Consider the following 23,074-nt stretch of genomic DNA (forward strand, 5'->3'; position numbering starts at 1 on the left):
CAGCCTCAAGAACGCCCGGCGACAGCCTCAAGAACACCCGGCGACAGTCTCAAGAACGTCCAGCGACAGCCTCAAGAAAGTCTGGTGACAGCCTCAAGAATGTCTGGTGACAGCCTCAAGAAAGTCCGGTGACAGCCTCAACAATGCCCGGCAACAGCCTCAAAAACGCCTGACGACAGCCTCCAAAACACCTGGGCACAGCCTCAACAATGCCCGGAGACAGTCTCCAAAATGCCTGGCGACAGACCTGGGCACAGCCTCAAGAATGCTCGGTGACAGCAACAGCCTCCAAAACACCAGGCAACAGCCATAAAAATGCCTGGCGACGGCTTCAATAATGTCCGGCAACAGCCTCAACAATGCCAGGTGACAGCCTAAAGAATGCCCGGCGACAGCCTCAAGAACATCTGGCGACAGCCTCAAAAACACCTGGTGTCGGCATCAAAAACGCCCAGCGACAGTCACAAAAACACCAGGCCATAGCCTCAAGAATGCCCGGTGACAGCCTCAAGAACATCCAGCGACAGCCTCAAAAATACCATGCAACAGCCTTAAGATTGCCTGGCGACAGCCTCCAGAATGCCTGGCCACAGCCTCAACAGTGCTCGGTGACAGCCTCGACAACGCCAGGTGACAGTCTTAAGAACGCCTGGTGACAGCCTCAAAAATGCTCAGCACCAACCACAGAAATGCCCAGCGACAGCCTCAAGAACACCTGGCAACAGCCTCAAGACATCAGGACATCAGAAACTCAGTGGAGCTGTCAGACAAACACAACTTTTTTGCCTCAAGAATGTCCATCCATAGTGGCACTGTCAAGAACATCAGGCAATAACCTTAAGAACATCGAGTGTTGACTTCAAAATTATCCTGAGCCTCAAGAAAGCCCGACAACAGCCACAAAAATGCCAGATGACAGCCACTAAAACGCCTGGCACCAGCCTCAAAAATGTAAATGGTAAATGGACTGTACTTATATAGCGCCTTTCTATCTTATTTCAAGATACTCAAAACGCTATACACTATAATTTGTGTCCTCATTTACCCATTCATACAGCACTCTACTAGATCTCTACAAAGCTAATTGAACAAACCATTCTAAAGAGACTAATCAGAACTTTAGATCACATTCATACACCGATGGGACACACATCAGATGCTATGAGGGGTTCAGTGTCTTGCCCAGGGACACTTCAGCATGTGACTGCTGGGGATTTAAACCCCCAACTCTCGCATTGGAGGACGACTGCTCTAACCACTCAGCCACAGCCGCCCCAGCGATAGTCTCAAGAACTTCAGCAATAGTCGTAAGAATGTTAGGCGATGGCCTCAAGAATCCATTGATAACCTCAAGAATAATGTGCGATGGCTTCAATTACATCCTGATATAGTCTCAAGATTATTCAGTAATGGCCTCAAGAACGTCCTGTAACAACCTTAAGAATGTCTTGTGACAGCCTTACAAATTTTCAGCAATAACATCCTAACCAGGGATGGAAATTATCACCCACCACTGGCCAAATGCGGGTAAATGTTTGAAGTGGCGTGTAAATTTGAACAACGCACCAGCCACTGTGGCATGTTTGCAATTTGAAAAGAAAAAAAAAATTGTTCAATTTGTACTCCCGACCTGTAGGAGCAGCAATGTGCCTGAGTTGCTGCTAGTCTGCTCTAATTGCCATTAAAAGAAGGAGGAAACAGTAGCTTTAGCCTTTAGCAATGTGGCGGTACATTTCGGGAGTTAAGCAGGTTGCAGACAACAAAAACGTTTCTCCAGAGGAGTTGAGGGATAAACTGTGGGTAGTTTTTTTAATGAAAAATGTAAAAGAAATTACAATGGAGAGTTCCGTGACTGTCTCGTTTTTGATGAGAGTAGCCATTCAATGTTTTGTTCCAGCTGTTGGAAGCACGAGCTCTCCAGTAAGACTAAGTAAGTCAAAACATTAGACATTAGAGACTATGAGTGTACTGAGCACCTGAAAACAGCCCAGCATTAAAAGCTGTAAGCTGAGCATACTGTTATGAATGGCTCTCCAAGTAAGTAATCTGTTTACTATTAAGCATGTATCATAATATCCTGATGCATGCTCAATAATCCAGGTAAAAAAATCTAAAAAGTTAAGTCTGGTTCTCTAGACGTTCAAAAAACAAAACAAAAATTAAAGAAAAAAGTAGAAACGTTTCGTCTTTCATCCAAAAGACTTCAGTCATTTATCAGTGACTGAAGAAGTCTTTCGGATGAAAAACTAAACATTTCTACTTTTTTCTTTAATTTTTGTTTTGTTTTTTGAATGTCCAGAGAACCAGACTTAACTTTTTAGACGTATCATAATGTTAGCTACCGTAGTCTTATAGTAACACATAGTGTTGTGTTAGTACTGGCAAGTAGCAACGCTTTATCAGTGTATGTAAACAGAGTGTACAGTAATTTTGGTGTTGCAATTAAAGCTATCACAATTTGTGGAAAATCAGATTATATTATATAATTTTCCTCCTTCATTGTAGATTATATGAAAAGAAGGGAATACAGACAGGCAGCATCTGGCTGAAGTGCATGGATGTCTCACCTCTGCCCAGTCAGTGCTGGCAAAATACAAAATAAGGTGAGAAGTCCAGACATTGAATGCAAAATGTGAAGTTGTCAAGGACTTTCTATTATAAATTAAGTACTAATCCACCACAGGCCTGGACCTAAACTGGCAGCCTGCATGGACCAGCACCAGTGGAATGAGGTCTTAAGCTTGAGGAAAGCAAAGATCCATCTCCTGGACAGTCTGTGAGAAGTTGCAGAACCGGTTTGCTGATGAATTCCAGGGTTCTTCATGCAACCAAGTTGGTGGATCTGAAGTCTTGGCCTGATGTACAACACTCTGAAGGTATATAATTTGTCCTAATATTTTTCAATTTTAAAATAATTTACACATTTGGTGATCCATATAGTATAACTTAATATTTGTTGGACTATTTGTGTGTCTTTCTGCAGAGTTTGGGGAGGCAGAGGTAGATGAATTGACAAGTCCTTCAAACCTCATGAGTGACAACTGATCTCATCCCAGACCAGTGGACAATTCTAATTCAATTCAATTCAGTTTATTTATATAGCGCCAAATCACAACAAAGTTGTCTCAGGGCACTTTACAGAAACATTCACAAACATAAAAGCCAATTAGTAGTTCTCAATCTAAGGAATCCAGCAGAAAAAAAAATGTTTGTACTAAAAGGGTGACACCCTTCATTCTACAACTTGGCCCGAGATCAATTGAATGCTACAGCATCAGTGCCCTGATGTGCTCAGCTTGGTGGACCTCATCCTCTCTATTCCAGCCTCCACCGCCGACTGAGAGAGAGGATGTCATGGTGTACATGATGTGCTATGTTAAATCAGACTAAGTACATATGTATGGCAAACTTCTTTACTGTAAATGGTTTTTCTGAAAGAGTTAAAAATAAATCATAGGATTTATATAATCTGATTGTACTGGTGGGATTTGTAACCAAAGGAAAGCGTTACGAACAAAAAAGACAAATAGTAGCTGGTAAAATATTTTGAGTGGCTGGTAAAAATTTTAATTTTCACCCCTGATCCTAACATATGTAGATTCATTAATGTCCAGTCATGGCTTCCAGAACATCCTGTAACAGCCTCATGAGATGTCCTCTGACTGCCTCAGGAGTGCTTAGCGATAACTCAAGAACATCCAGAGATAGTCTCAAGAACATACTGTAGCAGTCTCAAGAAAGTATTGAAATCGTCTCTGTCTCCAGAACATGAGAAAGTTATGTTTGAAAAAATATATTTTTTAAGAATCAAAACTTCTCTTTTATAACCCAGCTGAACTTTATTTCTGATTGCATGAGCTGCCATGGAACAATGACATGAAAAAATATACAAGAACCAAAGGAAAAACTGAAAAATTGAACCAATAAAAAGTATGAAGGCAAAGAAAAAAGGCGATGACACCCACCTGCAGGTTTTCAGAGTCCAGACTGCGTCTTTTAACCTCCAGTTTAGTCACCTGCATTAGTTCTCCCTCTATGACTTTGATCTGAGGACAGCAGAGAAGCAACATGCTGCTTAATGTCAGGCTGAATGAGCTGCTTAATGTTAAGTGAACAAGCTGCTTAATGTCAGGATGAACCAGCTGCTTAAAGTCAAGCTGAATCGTTCTCAATGTCAGGCTGAACAAGCTGCTTAATGTAAGGCCAAAAGAGAAGATGAAATGAACTTCTGTTCGTTTATAATAAAAATCGGACCCAGATCGAAGCAAAAAATAACCAAACAGATCCTCCAAACCAGCTGGGTCAGGTAAAACGAATTATTTCTGTGATGCATCAGTACAAAAATGTGTTGCTTTTAAGAAGTTGCTTAAAAACTGCTTTGTTTCTACTTTAAGTATCAAGATTTCTTATACTGATAAAAGAAAATCTAAAAAAAATCTTAGACAAATTGTTTCTTTGCTGTAATAAAAATATTTAAAACAATTTAGGGTTAACTTTAGAAACATTATCTTCAAAGTTCATGCTCAATAATCCAGGTGATGAGCTGGTTTCTGGAGTCCGCCAAAACCATCTGAGCACCATCAAACTGGTTGACCCACTATGTGAAGGTGTTATTTATAAGACTGAGTTTGTTGTGGCTCCTCAGACTGAAGAAGTATTTTGGATGAGAGATGAAACATTTCTACACAAAGAAACCATCCAGAGGACCTGGCTTAACTTTCTTGGGTTTAGAAACATTAATTTATTTTGTCTGTTTTACTTCAAATTATGACCAAAAAAATCCAAGTTTGTTATTTAAAATTATTAAACTCTAGGAACATCTAAAAATTTCTGATTCTTCTTTTTCTTCTTCTTCCGGCTTTTCCCTCTTCAGGCGTCTCCAAAGAGAGTCATCTTCCTCCATTTCTCTCTGTCCTCTGCATCCTCTGTCCTCACTCCAACTACCTCCATGTCCTCTCTAACTGCATCCATATATCTTTTATTAGGCATTCCTCTTTGTCTTCTTCCTGGCAGTTGCATTTCTAACATCCTTCTACCAATGTACCCACTGTCCCACCTCTGGACACGTCCAAACCCCTGTCCATCCTCTGGACATGTTCAAACCACTATTCCTCCTCTGGACATGTCCAAACCATCTCAGTCTGGCCTCTATAACTTCCATGTCTCTGTCTCCAGACCATACAACACAGCTGGTCTAACCACTGTCTTGTAAACTTTTCATTTGACCTTTGCTGGCACCATTTTGTCGCAAATTATTCCTGAAACTTTTCTCCATCCACTCCATCCTGCCTGAACTCTCTTTTTCACTTCTTTACCACATTCCCCATTTTCCTGGACAGTGGACTGCAAGTCCTTGAAGTCCTGCACCTTTGTGACCTCTGCTCCTTGTAGCCTCACTGTTCCACCTCCTCCCTCTCATTCACACACATGTACTCTGTCTTACTACAGCTGACTTTCATTCCTCTTCTTTCAAGTGCATACCTCCACCTCTCTAAGATCTCTTCCACCTGTTTCTTGTTCTCACCACAGATCACAATGTCATCTGCAAACATCATCGTCCATGGGGATTCCTGCCTGACCTCATCTGTTACTCAGTCCATCACCAGAGCAAACAAGAAGGGGCTCAGAGCCGATCCTTGATGCACTCCCACCTCTACCTTGAAGCTATCTCACTCCTACAGCACATCTCACCACTGTCCTGCTGTCCTCATACATGTCCTGTACCAGTCTAACATACTTCTCTGTCACTCCAGATTTCCTCATGTAATACTACAACTCCTCCCTCGGCACTTTGTCATATGCTTTTTCTAAATCCACAAAGACACAATGGAGTTTTTTCTGACCATCTCTGTACTTCTCCATCAGCATCCTCAAAGAAACGATGACATCTGTGGTGCTCTTTCTTGGCATGAAACCATACTGCTGCTCACAGTCACCTTGTCTAAGTCTTGCTTCCACAACTCTCTCCCAGATCGTCATTGTGTGGCTCATCAACTTAATCCCCCTGTAGTTGCTACAACTCTGCACATCACCCTTGTTCTTAAAAATGGGCACCAGCACACTTCTCCATGCCTCAGGCATTTTCTCACCCTCAAATATGTCATTGAATATTTGAGTCAAAAACCTCACTGCCATCTCTCCAAGACATTTCCAAACCTCCACTGGTCATCAGGTCCTACTGCCTTCACCTTCTTCATTCTTGTCAGAGCTTTACAGACTTCACCCTCACTAATTCTTTCCCACTTCCTGGTCCACAGTTTCTATGACCTTTATTCTTCAGTCTCTTTCATTCTCTTCATTCATTAGCTCCTCAAAATACTCCTTCCATCTGCCCGCCGCACTCTCATTTGTTAGAACATTACCATGCCTATCTTTAATAAGCCTAACCTGCTGCACATCCTTTTCAGCCTGATCCCTCCATCTTACCAATCAGTACAAGTCCTTCTCGCCCTCCTTAGTGTCCAGCCTCCCATACAAATCATCATACACCTTCTGCTTTGCCTTAGCTACTTCCCTCTTTGCTCTACGTCCCATCTCCTTATATTCCTGTCTCCTCTCTTCAGTCCTCTCACTGTCATATTTCTTCTTGGCTAATCTTTTTCTTTGAACGGCGTCCTGCACTTCACTATTCCACCACCTGGTTTCCTTATCATCCATTCTCTGTCCAGATGACACACCAAGTACCGTAATTGCCAGTGTACAAGCCGCTACTTTTGTCTCACACTTTGTACCCTGCGGTTTATATGCAGGAGCGTCTTATTTATTAATTTTTTTCATAATTTTCAAAAGTTAAATTTTTATATTTTATTTTGACAGACATCCTGCCGTCTCTCCGTAACTTCCTGCCACTGACCAACATTTTCCTTTGACAAAGCTGGGCACTTGTGGCTCCCAGCAACCCGCACCTCTTGGTGGCAGGTATTTGTGACAAAGAAAGAATGCCCTCAGGTAGGATTGCAGTTTTCTGGCTGATCACAGATTTCTAAAAAGTCTGACCTGCCGATTCAGATTTTGGCCGAAACCGATTTTGTTTTATAAGAAACACTGTCAGGTGTTATAAGGTCACAATGCACCTTCAATTTTCTAATATTATTTTATTGAAAAACATGTCCTTGAATAATATCCAAGAAACAATACAAACTTGTTTTAACTGGCCATGAGGTAGTACTCTGAAATATAAATGAAGTTTAAACAATTGTTGTTAAAACTAAAAAAATATGTAAAATCGATTTCTCATGCAAGTATCGGCCGATTTCTGATTTCCAAAAATTAAGGAAATCGGGGCCGATAAATCGGCCGGTCAGTTTTTCGGTGCACCGATAACTTGATGTACAAATATACAAAGCCTCTTGGTCAGTTTCAAATTCCCTACCATAACTCCACCCACTCTGTAATCATGTGTATAGAAGTCTAACCTGAATGACCAACGAAGTACTCTCGAGGACCATCCCCCCAAGATAGACGTGCATTAATTTCTTCAGATCGTTCCCGTGTCATTACCATATTTTGCGCTTCATGCACAGACCTGTTCATTTGTTTAGTGATAATGGAAAAACCACGAGAATTTCTCATGATGCAGCTTTCATGTTAAAAGGGATCGGCAGTCAAAGAGGAAAACACAGCTGCCGCCTGTAAGCTTTGCATCAAAATGGTCAGGATTGGAGACACAAAGCAGTCAAGTCTGGTACACGTTTTAATAAAAGTTTTAAAATTCTTTATGTGTGACATCTTTCTGTGTTTGTAAATATTCGTTTAAATACCGGGATCTCATTTTAAACTCTCATCCCCACGGAGACTACACGAGGGGTCTTCCCCCCTCCTCTTCCGTCATGTTCCATATTCTCGTTGTGTCTCAGTGCAATGCCAATAAAGTTTATTCTGATTCTGATGAGAGCTCAGCTCAGCTCAACGAGCACTGGAAAAGTGAAGTCAGATTTATTTTTAAAGCAGTCAGCCAGTCAATACTTACACATATTTAAATAAAAGTAAAAAAAAAAACTTTCTGTGTACAGTAAATATGTGTTTAAATACAAATATCTCATTTAAGATTAAATAATGGAGGAGACAATGGGGGGGGGGGGCTGTTCCCCCTTCCTCCTCCTCCTCAGAGCTCTGCTGAGGAGAAATTACGTCAAATTTATTTAGAAAGTACATTTAAAGACAGCAAATGTTACAAATACTGTTTAACAATAAAAATCAATGGTACTAATTTTATGAATATTTACCGTATTTTACCAGTAGTATTTGACTTCTGGCTACATGACCTCGATAAGACTTCTGGGTAATATTTACCGGTAAATAATTTTAAAATAATTTCAGCTACATAGGTATTTGGCACTGTTCTGTCCAGTGATTATGATTGGATAGTTATTGTGTTCATTTTGAAGGTACCATTGTTGTAACCATGAGTCAGACAGCGAAACATCATGAAGACGTGATGATCTTGCAGTCTGAATTTGTGTTGAAAGCAAACTGTTTTGTGAAACACCATCTGCTGGCTGATTCTTGTACTACAACAAGAAAGCTGCACACTGCCGTAGCTAGGCACACATTCTGATCATGAACATTGGATGCCCGCAGCGTAATAACCAGAACGTCTTATTTATGTACAAAATTATGACTTATCTTATATTTAAAATGTGAGGCTTAGAGAAAGGTGTAGTCCAAGAATTACGGTACCTTCCTACCTGTCTCTCTAATTACTGTTGCTGTAGTAGTCCAGTCATCTGGAAGCTCTTTCTTACCACCCAGAGCCTTTAACAGCTCCTCTCTGAATTTCTCACAACATTCTTCCTTCTTCATCTTCCACCATTTGATCTTCTTCTCTGATTTTACTCTTTTTCTCTTCTTCACAACAACAGTCATTCTACACACAACCATCTGATGCTGTCTGGCCACACTCTCCCCTGCCACAACCGTACAGTCTCCAATCTCCCTCAGGTTTCCTCTTCTAGACAGAATGTAGTCGACCTGCGTACTCCTTCCTCCACTCTTATAGGTCACTCTATGTTCCTCCCTCTTTTGGAAGTAAGTGTTGACTACAGCCATTTCCATTCTCTTGGCAAAATCCACCACCATCTGTCCTTCCTGGTTTCTTTCCTTGACACCAAACCTACCCATCACTTCCTCATTCCCTGTTTCCTTCACCAACATGTCCATTCAGGTCTGCTCCCATCACCACTCTCTCCTCCCTGGGAATACTCTCTGTCACTTCATCCAGATCTTTCCAAAATGTATCTTTCTCCTCCACATCACATCCAACCTGTGAAGCATAACCACTGACAATGTTTAGCATAACACCTTCTACTTCTACCTTCTGACACATCACCCTATCTGACACTCGTTTCACCTCTGCTACATTCTTTGCCAACTCCTCCTTCAGGACCACCCCTACTCCATTTCTCTTTCTATCCACACCATGGTAAAACAGTTTGAACCCTGCTCCAATGCTGCGAGCCTTGCTGCTCTTCCACTTGGTCTACTGGACACACAAAACATCTACCTTCCATCATGTGAGACAGCTCTTTAGTGTCCAGCCTCCCATACAACTCATCATATAACTTCTGCTTTGCCTTAGCTACCTCCCTCTTTGCTCTACATTGCATCACCTTAGATTCCTGTCTTCACTCTTCAGTACTCTCACTGTCGTTTATTTCTAAATTTCTAAAAATTCCTTAAAGAATGTGGTAAAATAATCACACAAAAAGTACTATTGGACACACTTAAGACACGTTTTAACTTTTAGGAAAGTGTTGCAAGTTTTATTGCTTCTGTGGCTTTAAAGCAACAGGACTTTTGACAAACAGCTGATTTATGTTTTTATTGATTTTATTATTACCCAGCAGTAAACCAGGACTGGTTCTAAATGAACAATTTGGAGGATGCATTAGTGGTGCTGAGGTCCAATGAGATGCCCACAGCCCCATAAAACCTCCATCCGGCTCTGGTTGACCCCCTTCACTGGCTGCCTCGGACACAGAACTTTACTCTGAAACTGTTGTTTAAAATGAAGAAAACTAAGAGAAAAATGATAAAAATGACTTGTTAAAAGATTAATAAAACCCATAACTCGTTTCGTGTCTGACCTGGTTCCGGATGTATCCGTGCACGGCATCTTTCTGCAGCTGCAGAACCTGAAATGCTGCTTTCTGCATCTCGTCCTGCAGAAAACCGGAGAACATCAGAGGCTTGAGACCAAGCGGTCTACCAGAGAGGGATTCTTATTTCACACAAACACCTCACCTCCTGCAGGATCTGAGCAATGGCTTTAGATTTGTCCAAGACTTGGAGGGACATCATCCTGTCAAACTTCCTGTCCAGAGCCTCCATGCTGTAGGGGGACAGCGAGGACATGAGGACAGATCTGTGGCAGTCTGATGTGACATGAGTGGATGGCTCACCTCCTGCAGGCCTCAGAGACCACATTCTGTCTGCGAAAGTCTTTGACCTCCTGAAGAAAGCGCATGGCATTGTTGTCCAACAGCATCTTCTGCATGGCGGCTGAAAACCCCAAGGCAAGGTGACACGAGGAGGATGAAGGACAGACAAAAAAAAACATCAGTATGACATAAGTTTTATTCATATTGAGGAGTAAACCAAACTAAATCTGACACCAATAATTAAAAACAATGAGTAAAAATAAAAAGGACTTAAAAAACTGAGTTTAAATATTCAATTCAATTCAAAAATACTTTATTAATCCCAGAGGGAAATTAAATGTTGTTGTAACTCGTTATCCTGGTTTCATTAGAGTTGTTCTAGATGCTGATGGCTGTGGGCAGGAAGGATCTCTTGTAGCGGTCTGTCCTACAACAGATCTGAAGAAGCCTCTGACTGAAGACACTCTGTTGTTGTATGACAGTCTGATGAAGAGGATGCTGAGGGTTGTCTATAATGTTCTTCATTTGATGAAGAATCCTTCTTTGTACAATCATCTCCAAAGGTTCTAGAGGAGTCCCCAGAACTGAGCCAGCCTTCTTTATGAGCTTGTTGATCTGTTTAAGTCACTTGCTCTGGTGCTGCTCCCCCAGCAGATGATGGCAGAAGAGACAGCGCTCTCTACAACAGACTTATAGAAGATATGCAGCATCTTGCTGCAAACACTGAAGAACTTCAAATATGAATGAAGCTGTGCTGCCAAAAACATGTTTTATGTCTAAAACATGCTTTATAACCTGTGCAATGTCATAACCATAACAATGTCACTTCACCACTCGCTCCCCACGAGATCAGATGCTTCTCTCCCTCCCTCTCCGCTTTGCTTTGTTGCTCTGTCTGTCTGTGAAATTGCTGTGAGACTCTTGCATTTCTTCTGAACCATAATTATGGACTTGTTTTGACCAGTTGGTCCCTCAACTCAATTTACAACATTTCTTCGAAGAGAAGACAGGCTTTGGGCGAGCCGATTTACCCTGTTGGCACGCACGCAGCTGGATATCTCGTCGACTGGAAAACTTGATGATGTGTTCTGGTTCCTGCTTTTTGGATTCGGCTGGTTGCTGGTTTTATCTACAATCAAGGAAGTAGTCAGCAGCAAATTTGGACCCGATCACGCTGCTTGCCTTTATGATGGCTTGGTTCATGTCTGGAGTACCCGGACTCAAAGCTTTGGGCTGAATGGATCAGATCTTGGGGATTTTTACTCAGTCACGTTCCATCGGTGTGGCCATGTTATTTTGGACATTTTGGAACCGAGTAGACCGACACAGACTGAAGGTTGATGTCATTATGTTCTGCCTGTCCCCAAAACAACTGTGTGTTTATCTAAATTTTGGTCGCCTTGGTTGTCCTTGAAGGCAATCTTATCTAAAGTCGCCTGGAGAAAAATGTGATCTGACGCTCACCGCCCATTCAGTTTTTATTCACAATTTGTTTAGTGTCCCAACTTTTCTGGAATCCGGTTTGTATACATGTATATGAATATTTCTGTTCAGTGCTCTGAGACGACTTCTGTTGTGACTTGGTGCTATAGAAATAAACTGCACTGAATTTAATTAATGTGACATCAGGTTTTGATTATAAATATAAATGCATTTATTGAGGTTGTTTCATGTGTCACCAAATTTGTCATCATCATTGTTGGTGCCGTTTTCTCTCAACTTTAAGCTTTGTGAAACATTCCTGTTTCCAGACAAAGTGTCTGTGAACAAAAGACAAATAAAGACTAACTTTAGATTCAGGGCGGCAGACTTCATCTCTAACGGTCCATAAAAGCAAACAGAGGTTCACAAGTTCAATTACTTCTTATTAAGAGCTTCACTCAGGAAGCTGCAACACTGACGGTTACAGAGTGAAGAATAAAACTTCTGCTGATCAATAAATGTGTCTGATTCAACATTTTATTAGAAAGAAAATCATCAAAACATGTTTAAAGAACAACACCAGACAGGTAAAACAACTACGCACCTGCCACGTCCTTCTCCCTCAGAGAGTCGGCCTCTTCCTGTGTGATGGTGGTCAATTGCTCCATTCGGATCCTGGAGGTCAATAAAAACATTTAAACTCCTTTGAGAAGATTAAAGATGGAGATAAAGTCCAACCTTAAGGCAGCGTGGACCTGGAGGACTGAATCAGTCCTTGAATGTCTGAAATGGAGAGTTGATGCTGCCGTTTGTTCCAGCAGAGCTCTGGTAGCAGTCCAACGGTTTTTATGTTTTATCAGCTGAACACCGAAGACCATCTGTCTGTAAAGATGTCCTGAAGGTGTCAGAACGGACTTTGTGATGAAACGTTTTGTGGGGAAATCTCCAGTAAGAAATATGATGTTAGCCTTTCTATGGAGATTTCAATAATAAGTTAGCATCTATGCTAACTGTTAGTCAGCAGGGATTCTTCATGAGTTAACGTGAACTCTTTGTTGGGCATTAAAATATAAATCAGTGTTAATGTCAAATAAGCTGTAGTTCTTTAAGATCTGAGGTAAAAGCATTCATAGTTATTTATAATTGTAAAGCAGCCTCTGAATCATAATTAAATAATGAGGGACTAAAGATTCCCGGCACCATCTCTTTGGTACTTTATAAAAAGTATCAAAAGGCTCAGATCTAACCCTTTCAGTTGCTGCAGCTTAACTAAGTGTTTTTCCTCTTTGTTTCCTCTGAAAGCACTCCTCCTGGAAGTGCTCCAGAAACAGTTCAGTAACCGGATCAGAGTTCTGGACGGGTCTGAGTGGATCGGATGTTCTGGATGGGCTCACCGGTCCTCCTCCATGGCCTGGAGGAACTCTGCAGCCTTCTTCTGCCTGAAAACAAACAAACAATCAGCTGAAGCTCATCATGCTCCTCCAACATTAGTGTCGTCCTTTGGCTCCAACCTGCTGTTGTCCTTCAACAAGCTGTTGATCCGGCTGCTGAAGTTGTCCTCGGCCTGACGAACCTTCTCCAGAACCAGCTGCCTGTCGGCCTCCTGACATCTCTGCTGCAGGCTGAAGGCCTGGTCCACACGCTCCTGCTCCTAAAACAGCAGAGCGGGTCACTCAGGTCTCCATCCAAAGAACCTTCACCCTACTTAGCAAAAAATTTGAGAGTTGGCTTAACTAAGAGCTAAAATTATCAAAAAGCTGGGTATAAGCTAAAGGTAGAAAAAGACCAGCTAAAAGCTAAACGTAGCAATATGCTTACTAAACTGTAACTGTTGCAAAAAAACTAGGTTATATCTAATGAAAGGCTAAGTAAAAGCTAAATGTAGCAAAAATCAGCCAAAATGCTAATATTAGCAAAAAAGCTGAGTAAAACCTACAAGAAGCTTAAGAGTAGCTAAAAGCTAAAAATAGCATAAAAAGACAAAACCAGAGCCAGCAGCTGAAGCAGATCTCAAAGAGAACTGAAGAGAAAAGGTTTGAAAGTAAATGTTATTAGTTACTAAAAGCAGAAGTGGCAGCAGGCGTCTGCTGCATGAGCCGAAGGTAAAACAGAGCAAATTTTTAGCACACCTGTCGGACCAAGTTCAGGATATTCTCCTTGTGAGAGTTGTTCGTGAGGAGGAGCCGGGTGTGCTCCTTCTGCTTCTCCTCCAGGAGGCGCTCAAAGGCCAACTTCTCCTGCTGCTTCTGCTCCTGGAGGAGTGACAAAAACGTTTAAATGAAAAAAGTCTCAGCAGCCGAAGGCGAAAGAAACAACGAAACACGCCATAAAATACAAAATTATACTGTGTATGTGTGTGACTGTGACTGTGTGCATGTGTGTTACCTTTCTCGTCTCGTAGTCAGTTATTTTATTCTGCAACACAAACAGAAACAGATTGAAAGCCTTCAGCCAGGTCATCAGAACTTCTCGCGGGTCTGTCCTGTGGTTCTAATTTTACCTTCCAGGCCTCCTCCAGTCCATCCACACAGTCAGAGTTCTGTTTGTCACAGTTGTTCTCCAGAACTGGCAGCAGGTATTGTGACGGTGGGCAGTACTCCACCCCCAGCTCTGAAAACCATCAGAAACCCAACAATGTTCTCCAAAAGAACCAGAACTAGTGTCAGAACCAACTGTAATCATTTTTCAGTTGTTGGGTGGTCCAGAACTGCACAAAACTCCTGATCCAGAAGCCCTGATCTAGACTTGTCCAGACTTCGTTTGGAATTGGGAGTTTCCTCCAAGCCTTCATCCATCACCATGTTCTGGTCTGAACTCTGCAACTTTAGACTCAATGTTGGGATCAGAACCAGACTATGGGTCACAGAACACTAAGTTTGGATCTTGAGATGATTCTGGAAGCAAAAGTCTAACTGTTCTTGGAGATAAATGTTTCTTGATAAATCAGTAAAATATCCCTCAGAAGCAGCACACGATGGCCGCGGATCATGGAGCAGCATTCTGCTAAGCTCCCATCAGCCCTGCCTGAAAAACTACCTTTAATAATTATATCTCGCTGCTTCCATGTTGGATTCTTCCTCTGAGATTGGTGTTGTTGCAGGATTGATTTGATGGAGCTGTAATATGGCCTTTAAATTAAAAAAAAGATCTAAGGCAGCAGGGCTCCTGCCCGCGCAACCTGGAGACACTACTTCAGCCTCGGACCGCGGTGAAGCCACAGCGGCAGGTGAAACAACAACAGCAGGTGCGTAAGCCCCGCCCTCGCCGGGCTCTGGAATGATGATCAAGTCGGCTCTGAAGTCAGATATTCTGGCTTCAATTAAATTTGAAGTCACGGCGATAATTAGGATGGAGATGAAGGCGGCTCTGACGGTTGAATTTAATTTTATCAAGAGCTAATTACAAGCGGTGAGAGCAGAGCTTGCTGGAAACACCACGACCCTCAGAGCAGAGCTTGACCAAGTTAAGCTAAGTGTTACAGAGACTGAAGACAGGCTGTCTATGTGCTCAGATGAGGTGGGGGCTCTGCATGGGACTGTGGTGAAATTGATGGATTAGGTGGATGGGCTGAGAAGAAGGCTTGAATTTGTGGAGGGTAATATGAAATGAAACAATATTGGGATTATTGAAGCTCCTGAGTTGCCAGGCTAGTGCACACCTACAGTCATAGCCAAAATGCTAACAGAGGTGCTGAAGCTGGACAAGTCACCGCTGGTTGACCACGTATACTGGACACCGGGCAGGAGAGGCTCGAATGATAAATCGAGTGTTATCGTGGCCAGGCTGCATTATCATCAGGATTGTGTGGAGATATTACAAAGAGCCTGCACCGGTGGCCTGGCTCACTCAGCGTGGAGTAGTTCATGTCTCTGCCCAAGCTGCAACAGAACACGTTGGTGCAGAGGTTTATCCACATATTTGACATGGATGGGAATGGAAAAGTGGACTTCAAAGACTTTATCAAAGGAGTCTCACAGTTTAGTCAAAGGGGACAAAGAAGAAAAGCTGTGATTCACCTTCAGGGTCTACGACATGGAAAAGGATGGCTACATCTCAGATGGCAAGCTCTTCCAAGTACTGAAGATGATGGTAGGCAACAACTTGGAAGGACACAACTCCAGCAGATTGAGGACAAGACTATTATAAATGCAGACAAGGATGGAGATGGCAGGATATCTTTTGAAGGGTTTTGTGCAGTGGTTCGCAGTCTTGATATACACAAAAAGATGGTGGACATGTGAGCACCGCCACCCCGCTGTCTCCCCCTGCTTGACCTCCACAACCTCTGAAGTTCTGCTAAAAGACAACAGGCAAAACACTCTGTGTGTTACTCAATGGAAGTATTCTCTGTCTTTTTCTGTCTAGAGCCATTTTTTCTTTCAGAAACCACAGGCCTCGCAAAGCCAACTTTGAAGTTAACGAACTGTAGATCCTCAGTAAGATCAAAGTTAATGCTCAATCGTCCAGGTACAAAATACAATAATGGTCAATCAGATCATCTGGACAGTTTCTATTTTGTGGAAAGACGTTTCGCCCTCTATCCGGAGGGCTTCATCAGTCTGAGGAGTCCCAAGTAAGGGCAAAATGTCTTTCAACAAAAATAAACTGTCCAGATGACCTGACTGACCATTATTGGATTTAGTACCTAGATGATTGAGCATGAACTTTGATACCTAAAGGCTGCCACATACTTGGGCGTACTTCACTCCACAGAGGTCCAAGCGTACCGGATTAGACTCAACGTGGACCCAAAGCAGATGCCCGCAAGCCATGACCGTGCAAAGATTAATTTTTACAACCACATACGCATACTCGGTTTCGCACAATAAACTCCCTGGCGACGGACTGTTTTGTATGTGACACCAATATATTAAATTCCCCTTCCCCTGATCTGGTTTAATGGCCTTTTCTTTCATTTTTTTGCCAAGAGGAAAGCTATCTCTTCCTCCTCGTCCATTGATGCCATGACTGAAATTGTGAGAAAAGAAGGAATTTGTCACGAGAGAATTAAAATCAAGCCCGGCGTGGCTGCGGGAGTGTCTGGAGATTTCCCAGTGGGCTGGTCTGATGTGTGGGTTGCAGGGCCAGTGCCACGTTTTTTTTTTAAATTTTAGAACTTTTTATTAACATATAAACACAGAACACCACTGCCGTTGCTCCTGGGCTGCCAGCTTCCTCTACCCAGGGCTGCCGGCAGCTGTTGGCAAATGACCAATTGGCGACCTCAATTTGTCCTGAAGATGAACACTCCTTGCCTGCAGAGCTGGGCTGCAGCCCATCAGAGTGTACGCTTGAGTATGAAGTCTCAACCATCTGCGGACAGTGCGCGCATTGTCCGCGCAGCTCACGGAATACACACAGTACACCCAAGCATGTGGGAGTCTTCAGAAAGATAAAGATCCTCTAAGCTGCGGTGCTCATACTAGTCCCATCTCCCTTTTAAATACTAATGTAAAAATCCTTACAAAGGTCCTGGTAAAAACGACTTCAGTGGGCGGTCCCCACAATTGTCCCGCCTAACCAGACGGGGTTGATTAAAAACAATCAGGTTTTCTTCAATGTTAGGTGGCTGCTTGGTGTGTTGTATACTCCTAGTCCATCCGAGCACACGTGATGAAATCATTCTTTCATTACACACGGACAAAGCATTTGAGCAGGTGGAGTGCGGTCATCTCTTCGAGACTTTAAAAAAGTTATTTAAATTTTGGTCCCAAATTCATATCAGGGGTGAGGCTGATGTATACAGGTGCTGATAAAATTAGAATATAATGAAAAAGTTGATTTCAGTAATTCCATTCAAAACTTGCGTCCCCCCCACACCCTGCGTAATGTCGGTGTCATTATGTGCTAGTGTGCGAGATTTTTTTTTTTCATTATCACATTGTTGACCTTCAAACAGAGGTTAAAAGCATGTTAGGAATTTTTTTTGTCTCCAAACCCTATGTGTCAATTTTCCCCACTTTTATTGTCTGTCCAAACAGGTCTCACTTGTAAATGAGTCCGAGGCTCAGTGTGACTTATCTGTTTAAATAAAGGTTGAATGGATGAAAAAAAAACGTGAAACTTGTATATTATATTCATTCATTACACACAGACTGATATATTTCAAATGTTTATTTCATTTAATGTTGATGATTATAACTGACAACTAATGAAAACGTTGGTTAGGTACTGTAACCCCAGATTCTATGAGTATAGGCGTAGCCCTTTAAGGCTGTCGCTTAGTGGGTTTATCCCGTTATGCGGAGCATTAGCACTGAAAAATTTAGTCCACGCCCACCTGCTGTGTGGGCCCCACCCGGTCCGTATAAATTATGTTAAGAGCGGGAAATCGGCTCCCAAAAATAGCTTTTTCTTCAGCCATTTAGGAGCCAGTGAGGCCCGACGCTTAAAGGGCTATGCCTATACTCATAGAATCTGGGGTTACAGTACGTAACCAACGTTCTATTTCGTATAGGCTTTGCCCTTTAAGGCTGTCGCTTAGTGGGTTAAGGGTGAAGCGGATGTTGTCCTCGCCTCACTGGGTCCATTCGAACACCGTATGAAGCAGAAGCTTGCCCAAAAAAACGTCTCGTCACTCAGCTCCCATGTGCGTAATTACGCATTGCGTAATTATGTGTGCCATGCACAGACGCATGTTGTGTAACTATGCATTCTGAATGCATGAACCCCCCGGAAAACTTCAACGGGGAGGGAAAAACGCTGAAAAGAGTCATGAACCAACCGGTTTACGGCTGAACCGTATGAACAGATTAATAATAACAGGAGAGCTGATTATTAATCAAATGAACTGATTGGTAAAAATATTTGTGAACTGATTAGTGAAAATAGAACCAAAATAACAGTCACAACTTGTGACTGATAACATCTCACACTGTAATGCATGCAGACAGATGTGAGTAAAACGGAGTTCCATGAAACAACAATATTCATTCTGTAAACACTAAGGACAGAATGTGTCATGGAACGGGCCGATACATCACCTAGATAAAAGCAAATAAATGAGCAGGGTGTTGACCACGCGGCCACAGTGCAAAATGTCCTGCATTGACATACCATTATGCAAAGCAGTCGAAGATGCGATACCCCTGGTCGAGTGTGCTCTGAGGTTGACAGGAGGCTCTAAATCTGATGCTCTGTAGGCTTCAGAAATGGCCTCACACAGCCAGTGTGACAAGCGCTGGGTGGATAACGGGCGACCTGCAGATGCATCTCTATAATGCACAAACAAATGTTGACGCATTGCAGCTGTGCATGCTATGTAACACGTCAACGCACGCACAAGACAGAGGAGATAAAAAGACGCTACTTCTTCTGATCTGTGTGAAGGGGGGGGGGACGACCCCTCCAATGATATCGCTCTTGATCAAAAGAGCTCGTGATGTTTTAGGCATAAAAGCTGTGTTGGTCTAAAATCAGCTGAGCTGCCATCAGCCTGAATTCTGAGACATGACGGAGCGACAGAGAGGGCAGATAAAACACTCACTCTCTTAGCGGATGTTAAAGCCATCAGCAGGGCTGTTTAAAGAGACAAGAATTTAAGTGGAACCTGATCCAAAGATTCAAATGAAGCTTTGATCAGGACCTGCAGGACCAGTATTAAATCCCACTGTGGAACAAGTGGGTGTGAGACAGGCCTGCGTCTCTGTACACCGTTTAAAAAACGCTTCATCAGCGAATGATTAAAACCTGTTCTGTCTCAGAAACCTTCGTGTCAGGAAGAGATGGCTGCAGCGTACGTTTTAAACGTGCTGGATGAAAATTTCTGTCCATCAGCTGCTGCAGAAAGAGCAGCATGCCACCTAAAGAACATGAGGAGGCCTCTACACCCTTCTCTGTACACCAGCACTGAAAAGCTGTCCGCTTTGATGTGTACATCGCTGTGGTAGATGCAACACGTGAAACCTGAATTGTGCGCATTACATCCTGTGGGCGACCCATCCTCTCTAAGTGGATTCGTTCAACGGCCAGACCCACAGGTGCTGGCCTATTTCTGGGTAACTCCTGGTCGCTCCTCCTGCCTGGAGGAGAGCATCCTCCCTCTACGGCAGTTTCCATGGGCACCCCGAAAGCAGGCGTTGCAGGGCTGGGAACCATGGTGCGCTCACGCGTTCGGGGCCACCAGGACAGCTGTCAATCCCTCCTCCTGAGCTCGGTTCAAGAACCGTAAAATCAGAGGAGGTGGAGAAAAAATGCGTACAGAAGCATTTTGGGCCATGGGCTGTGGGCAAACGCATCCACCCCAGCGGTGATTCGTCTCGTGGGCTCAGAGAAACGCATAATTGACACTGAGCGTTTCTCGTGTCACAAACAGGCCCACAGCTGCTATATCAATCTGAGACAAAATGCTCCATCAGAGGATGATTAAAGGTTGTTCTGTCTCAGACAACTTTGAGACAAGAAGAAAGCACGGCTGCAGCATACGATAGTCGTGCTGGACACCAGATTTCTGTCCCTCGACTGCTGCAGAAAGGACAGCATGTCGTCCAGTGGACATGAAGTGGCCTCTACGCCTTTCTCTGTACAGCAGCGTTGAAAAAAAACTGACCACTTGATGTGAACAGCGCTGTGGTGGTTGCAGCACGTGACTCCTGAATCGTACGCACTACATCTTGAGAGAAATCCATCTCCAAAAAGATCCGCACAGCGGCCAGACCACAGGTGCTGGCCTATTCTGATTAATTCCTGATCGTTCCTCCCGCCTGGAGGAGAGCATCCTCCCTCCACGGCAGGTTCCACGAGCGCCCTGATAACAAATGTCGTAGGCCTGGGAACCATGATGCGTTCACGCACTTGGGGCAGTGGAGCTGCCAGTCCCTCCTCCTGAGCTCGGTTCAGAAAACCGTGATATCAGAGGGAGAGAAGAAGGTGAAAAGGCATTACGACCACAGGCTGTGAGCAGGCACGTCCACCCAGCGGTGGATCGTCCCGTGGCTCCACGATAATTATAATTGACATTGAGCGTTCTCTTGTGTTGCTACACGTCCACAGACGCTGGTAGGATTTCTACCGTGTCTGAGCCATAGCTCTGGGTGGAAAGTCCCAGGTCCCCGTGCCCCAAAAGACCGTCTTTGGGCATCACATCCGCCCCCTGTTCGGAATACATGAGATGTACCCACTCCAATGGAGAGCAGATTGGGTGTGCCCCACACAGCATCTGTCTCACAATGTGGCACATGGGTTGAAACGCATACATCTCCTGCCAGTATGTATGCAACAGTCACTGCTGTCTGTGTGAATCAAAAACCCTGATGATTCTTCAGCTCAAGGTCAGTGTTGAGTCACATTCAAAGATCCCGTGCGACACTCCAAAAACATTTAAAAGAGCTGCTGTGTGGAGAGCCACAGCGGCCCCACAGCTTGTTAAATGTGTGTGACGTAGGTCTGCTGACGGAAAACAGCTGATATCACTCAACCGGTTCACGTGAGTTGCACTGCTGCCACCTGTCTGTACAAGCTGCTCAGCAGCAGCAGGTGTCCAGATAAAGCAGAATTAAAGCGGCTCGGGTGCATAATGGAGTGTTGTTTCTCACAGTTCAGAAATTGACAATCTAGAATAAATCTCATCTTTCCAGTTCATTGGGACCAGGAAGTGATGAGAGAGGGACCTTGCGTTTTCCTCTCCTTCTGAGACTCTAGAAATTACATTTAAAACCGAATTTCCTGAGCTTCTGCAAGAGGGGACGAGATCTGTTCATAAATGACAGAAAACACGTCACAGAGTTCCTCCACACCGGGGTTTGAGCTGAACTGCAGCGTGAATCCCGGATGAAAACGGTTCGCCCATCCGTCTGGAAGCGCGCGTTCATTGCCACCCGTTTATAAGCTATAAAGCGGACACGCATTTATGCTGTGAAACTCACATACATGCTGATGTGAGCTGGAGCGCGCTGAGTGAGAGAGAAAAAACACGCGCGTCCCCGAGCATGCAAGACGTTGTGTGTTGCTGACGCTGCGGGGAGCAGCTCATCTGAGTTGTGCTCACGTTGTGTGCAGCTGCTCCGTGTAATGCTCGGGAAGCGGGTGCACGTATGCGCTGACGTGCCCTGAAGGGTCGTGTGTGTGCGTCCTCATTCATGCAACGCCTTAAGCCAGGATTGACGCGGGGGCGCGCGTTGGCACTGGTGCGGTCAGGAAGCAGCGCGCGGCATCGGTGGAGCGAGGTTACCACTGGCTCGGTCTGCAGAAACACGTTCATTGTTTGCTGCGAATCACATGAGCTTTTGAGTGATTCCACGAGCTGCAATATTAATTCAGAAAACCTTCTTCGAAAATGTATGAGCCGAGCTGCTGTGAGGCTTGTGGAGCTGCTGACGCCACGGGAGCGTGCGTTGGCACTGATGCGGTCAGGAAGCAGCACGAGGCATCGGTGGAGCGAGGCTACCACTGGCTCGGTCTGCAGAAAAACGTTCATTCTTGGCTGCAAGTCACGTGAACTTCAGAGTGATTCCACGAGTTGCAGTATTAATTCAGAAAACCTTCTTCGGGGATGAAGGAGCAGAGCTGCTGTGAGGCTTGTGAAACTGCTGACGCCGCAGGAGCGCGCGTTTGACACCACTGCAATGAAAAAACGTGTGTCGCTTTTGCCAAGAGCGAGATACGTTGCTGAGCTCGTACCGTGGTCTCACGTTAACATTGACGTGAACGGCGGGCGCTGAGAGCTGCGTGCGCGCTTTCATGCCGCGGGAGCGCGTATCGGCACCGCTGACAGTGAATGAAAAACAACCTTAAAAAGGCTCATTCGTGATGAGTGTGTGTGATGGGGCCACTTGTCAGATAAACCATGCTGACAGCCTGGCTAAAGGACACTTCATCATAAAATGATGTTATTTCACAGTGTCATCAACACACCTCCAGCAACCCGACACCTGGTTACCTTCCCTTGAGCTCTGTTTGTTGTCCTGGAGGGCCCCCTGTTGGCGAAGTCCGGGAAAAAAAATGAACTTCCGGATGCCGGGGACGTCTGACGGGAGGGGCTGGCGTAGCAGAGCTGGGGAGGCGTTGTGCAGCCGTGGAGCATCTTGAAATGATCTCTCGCTGATGAAAAGAGGACCTCCAACAAAGCTCCTGCAGCTCTCCTGAGAGGAAGGTGGAGTGACGAGCCAGGAGAACCTCTGGGACCTCGTTCTCCGGCTGCGATGCGGGGCGGCAGACAGCAAAAGAGGCGCACCGGTTGAGGATGACGTCAGCTGCCCTGTAGACGGAGCGTACTACAGGGGCCGTCAGCGTCGTTAGCAAGCAGCCGCTACGAGAGCGGAGTGAGCCGAAGGACA

At 44.2% G+C, this 23,074-nt stretch overlaps 1 protein-coding gene across 1 annotated transcript in view; it reads right to left on the reverse strand.

Annotated features, from left to right (window-relative positions):
* The window catches only part of lrsam1 (leucine rich repeat and sterile alpha motif containing 1), a 145,545-nt gene that overhangs the window by 32,887 nt on the left and 89,584 nt on the right, over window positions 1–23,074 (reverse strand). The window contains exons 17-26 of the mRNA XM_037692504.1: window positions 14,302–14,411; window positions 14,187–14,216; window positions 13,931–14,053; window positions 13,313–13,452; window positions 13,196–13,240; window positions 12,406–12,476; window positions 10,401–10,500; window positions 10,243–10,330; window positions 10,086–10,160; window positions 3,966–4,046 (exon numbers count right to left, since the gene is read on the reverse strand). Coding sequence (XP_037548432.1) covers window positions 3,966–4,046; window positions 10,086–10,160; window positions 10,243–10,330; window positions 10,401–10,500; window positions 12,406–12,476; window positions 13,196–13,240; window positions 13,313–13,452; window positions 13,931–14,053; window positions 14,187–14,216; window positions 14,302–14,411 — 863 coding nt within the window. The remainder of the gene's footprint in view (window positions 1–3,965; window positions 4,047–10,085; window positions 10,161–10,242; window positions 10,331–10,400; window positions 10,501–12,405; window positions 12,477–13,195; window positions 13,241–13,312; window positions 13,453–13,930; window positions 14,054–14,186; window positions 14,217–14,301; window positions 14,412–23,074) is intronic.

Source organism: Nematolebias whitei, chromosome 18, assembly GCF_014905685.2.
Source record: "Nematolebias whitei isolate Nwh7 chromosome 18, NemWhi1, whole genome shotgun sequence".
Lineage (NCBI taxonomy): Eukaryota > Metazoa > Chordata > Actinopteri > Cyprinodontiformes > Rivulidae > Nematolebias > Nematolebias whitei.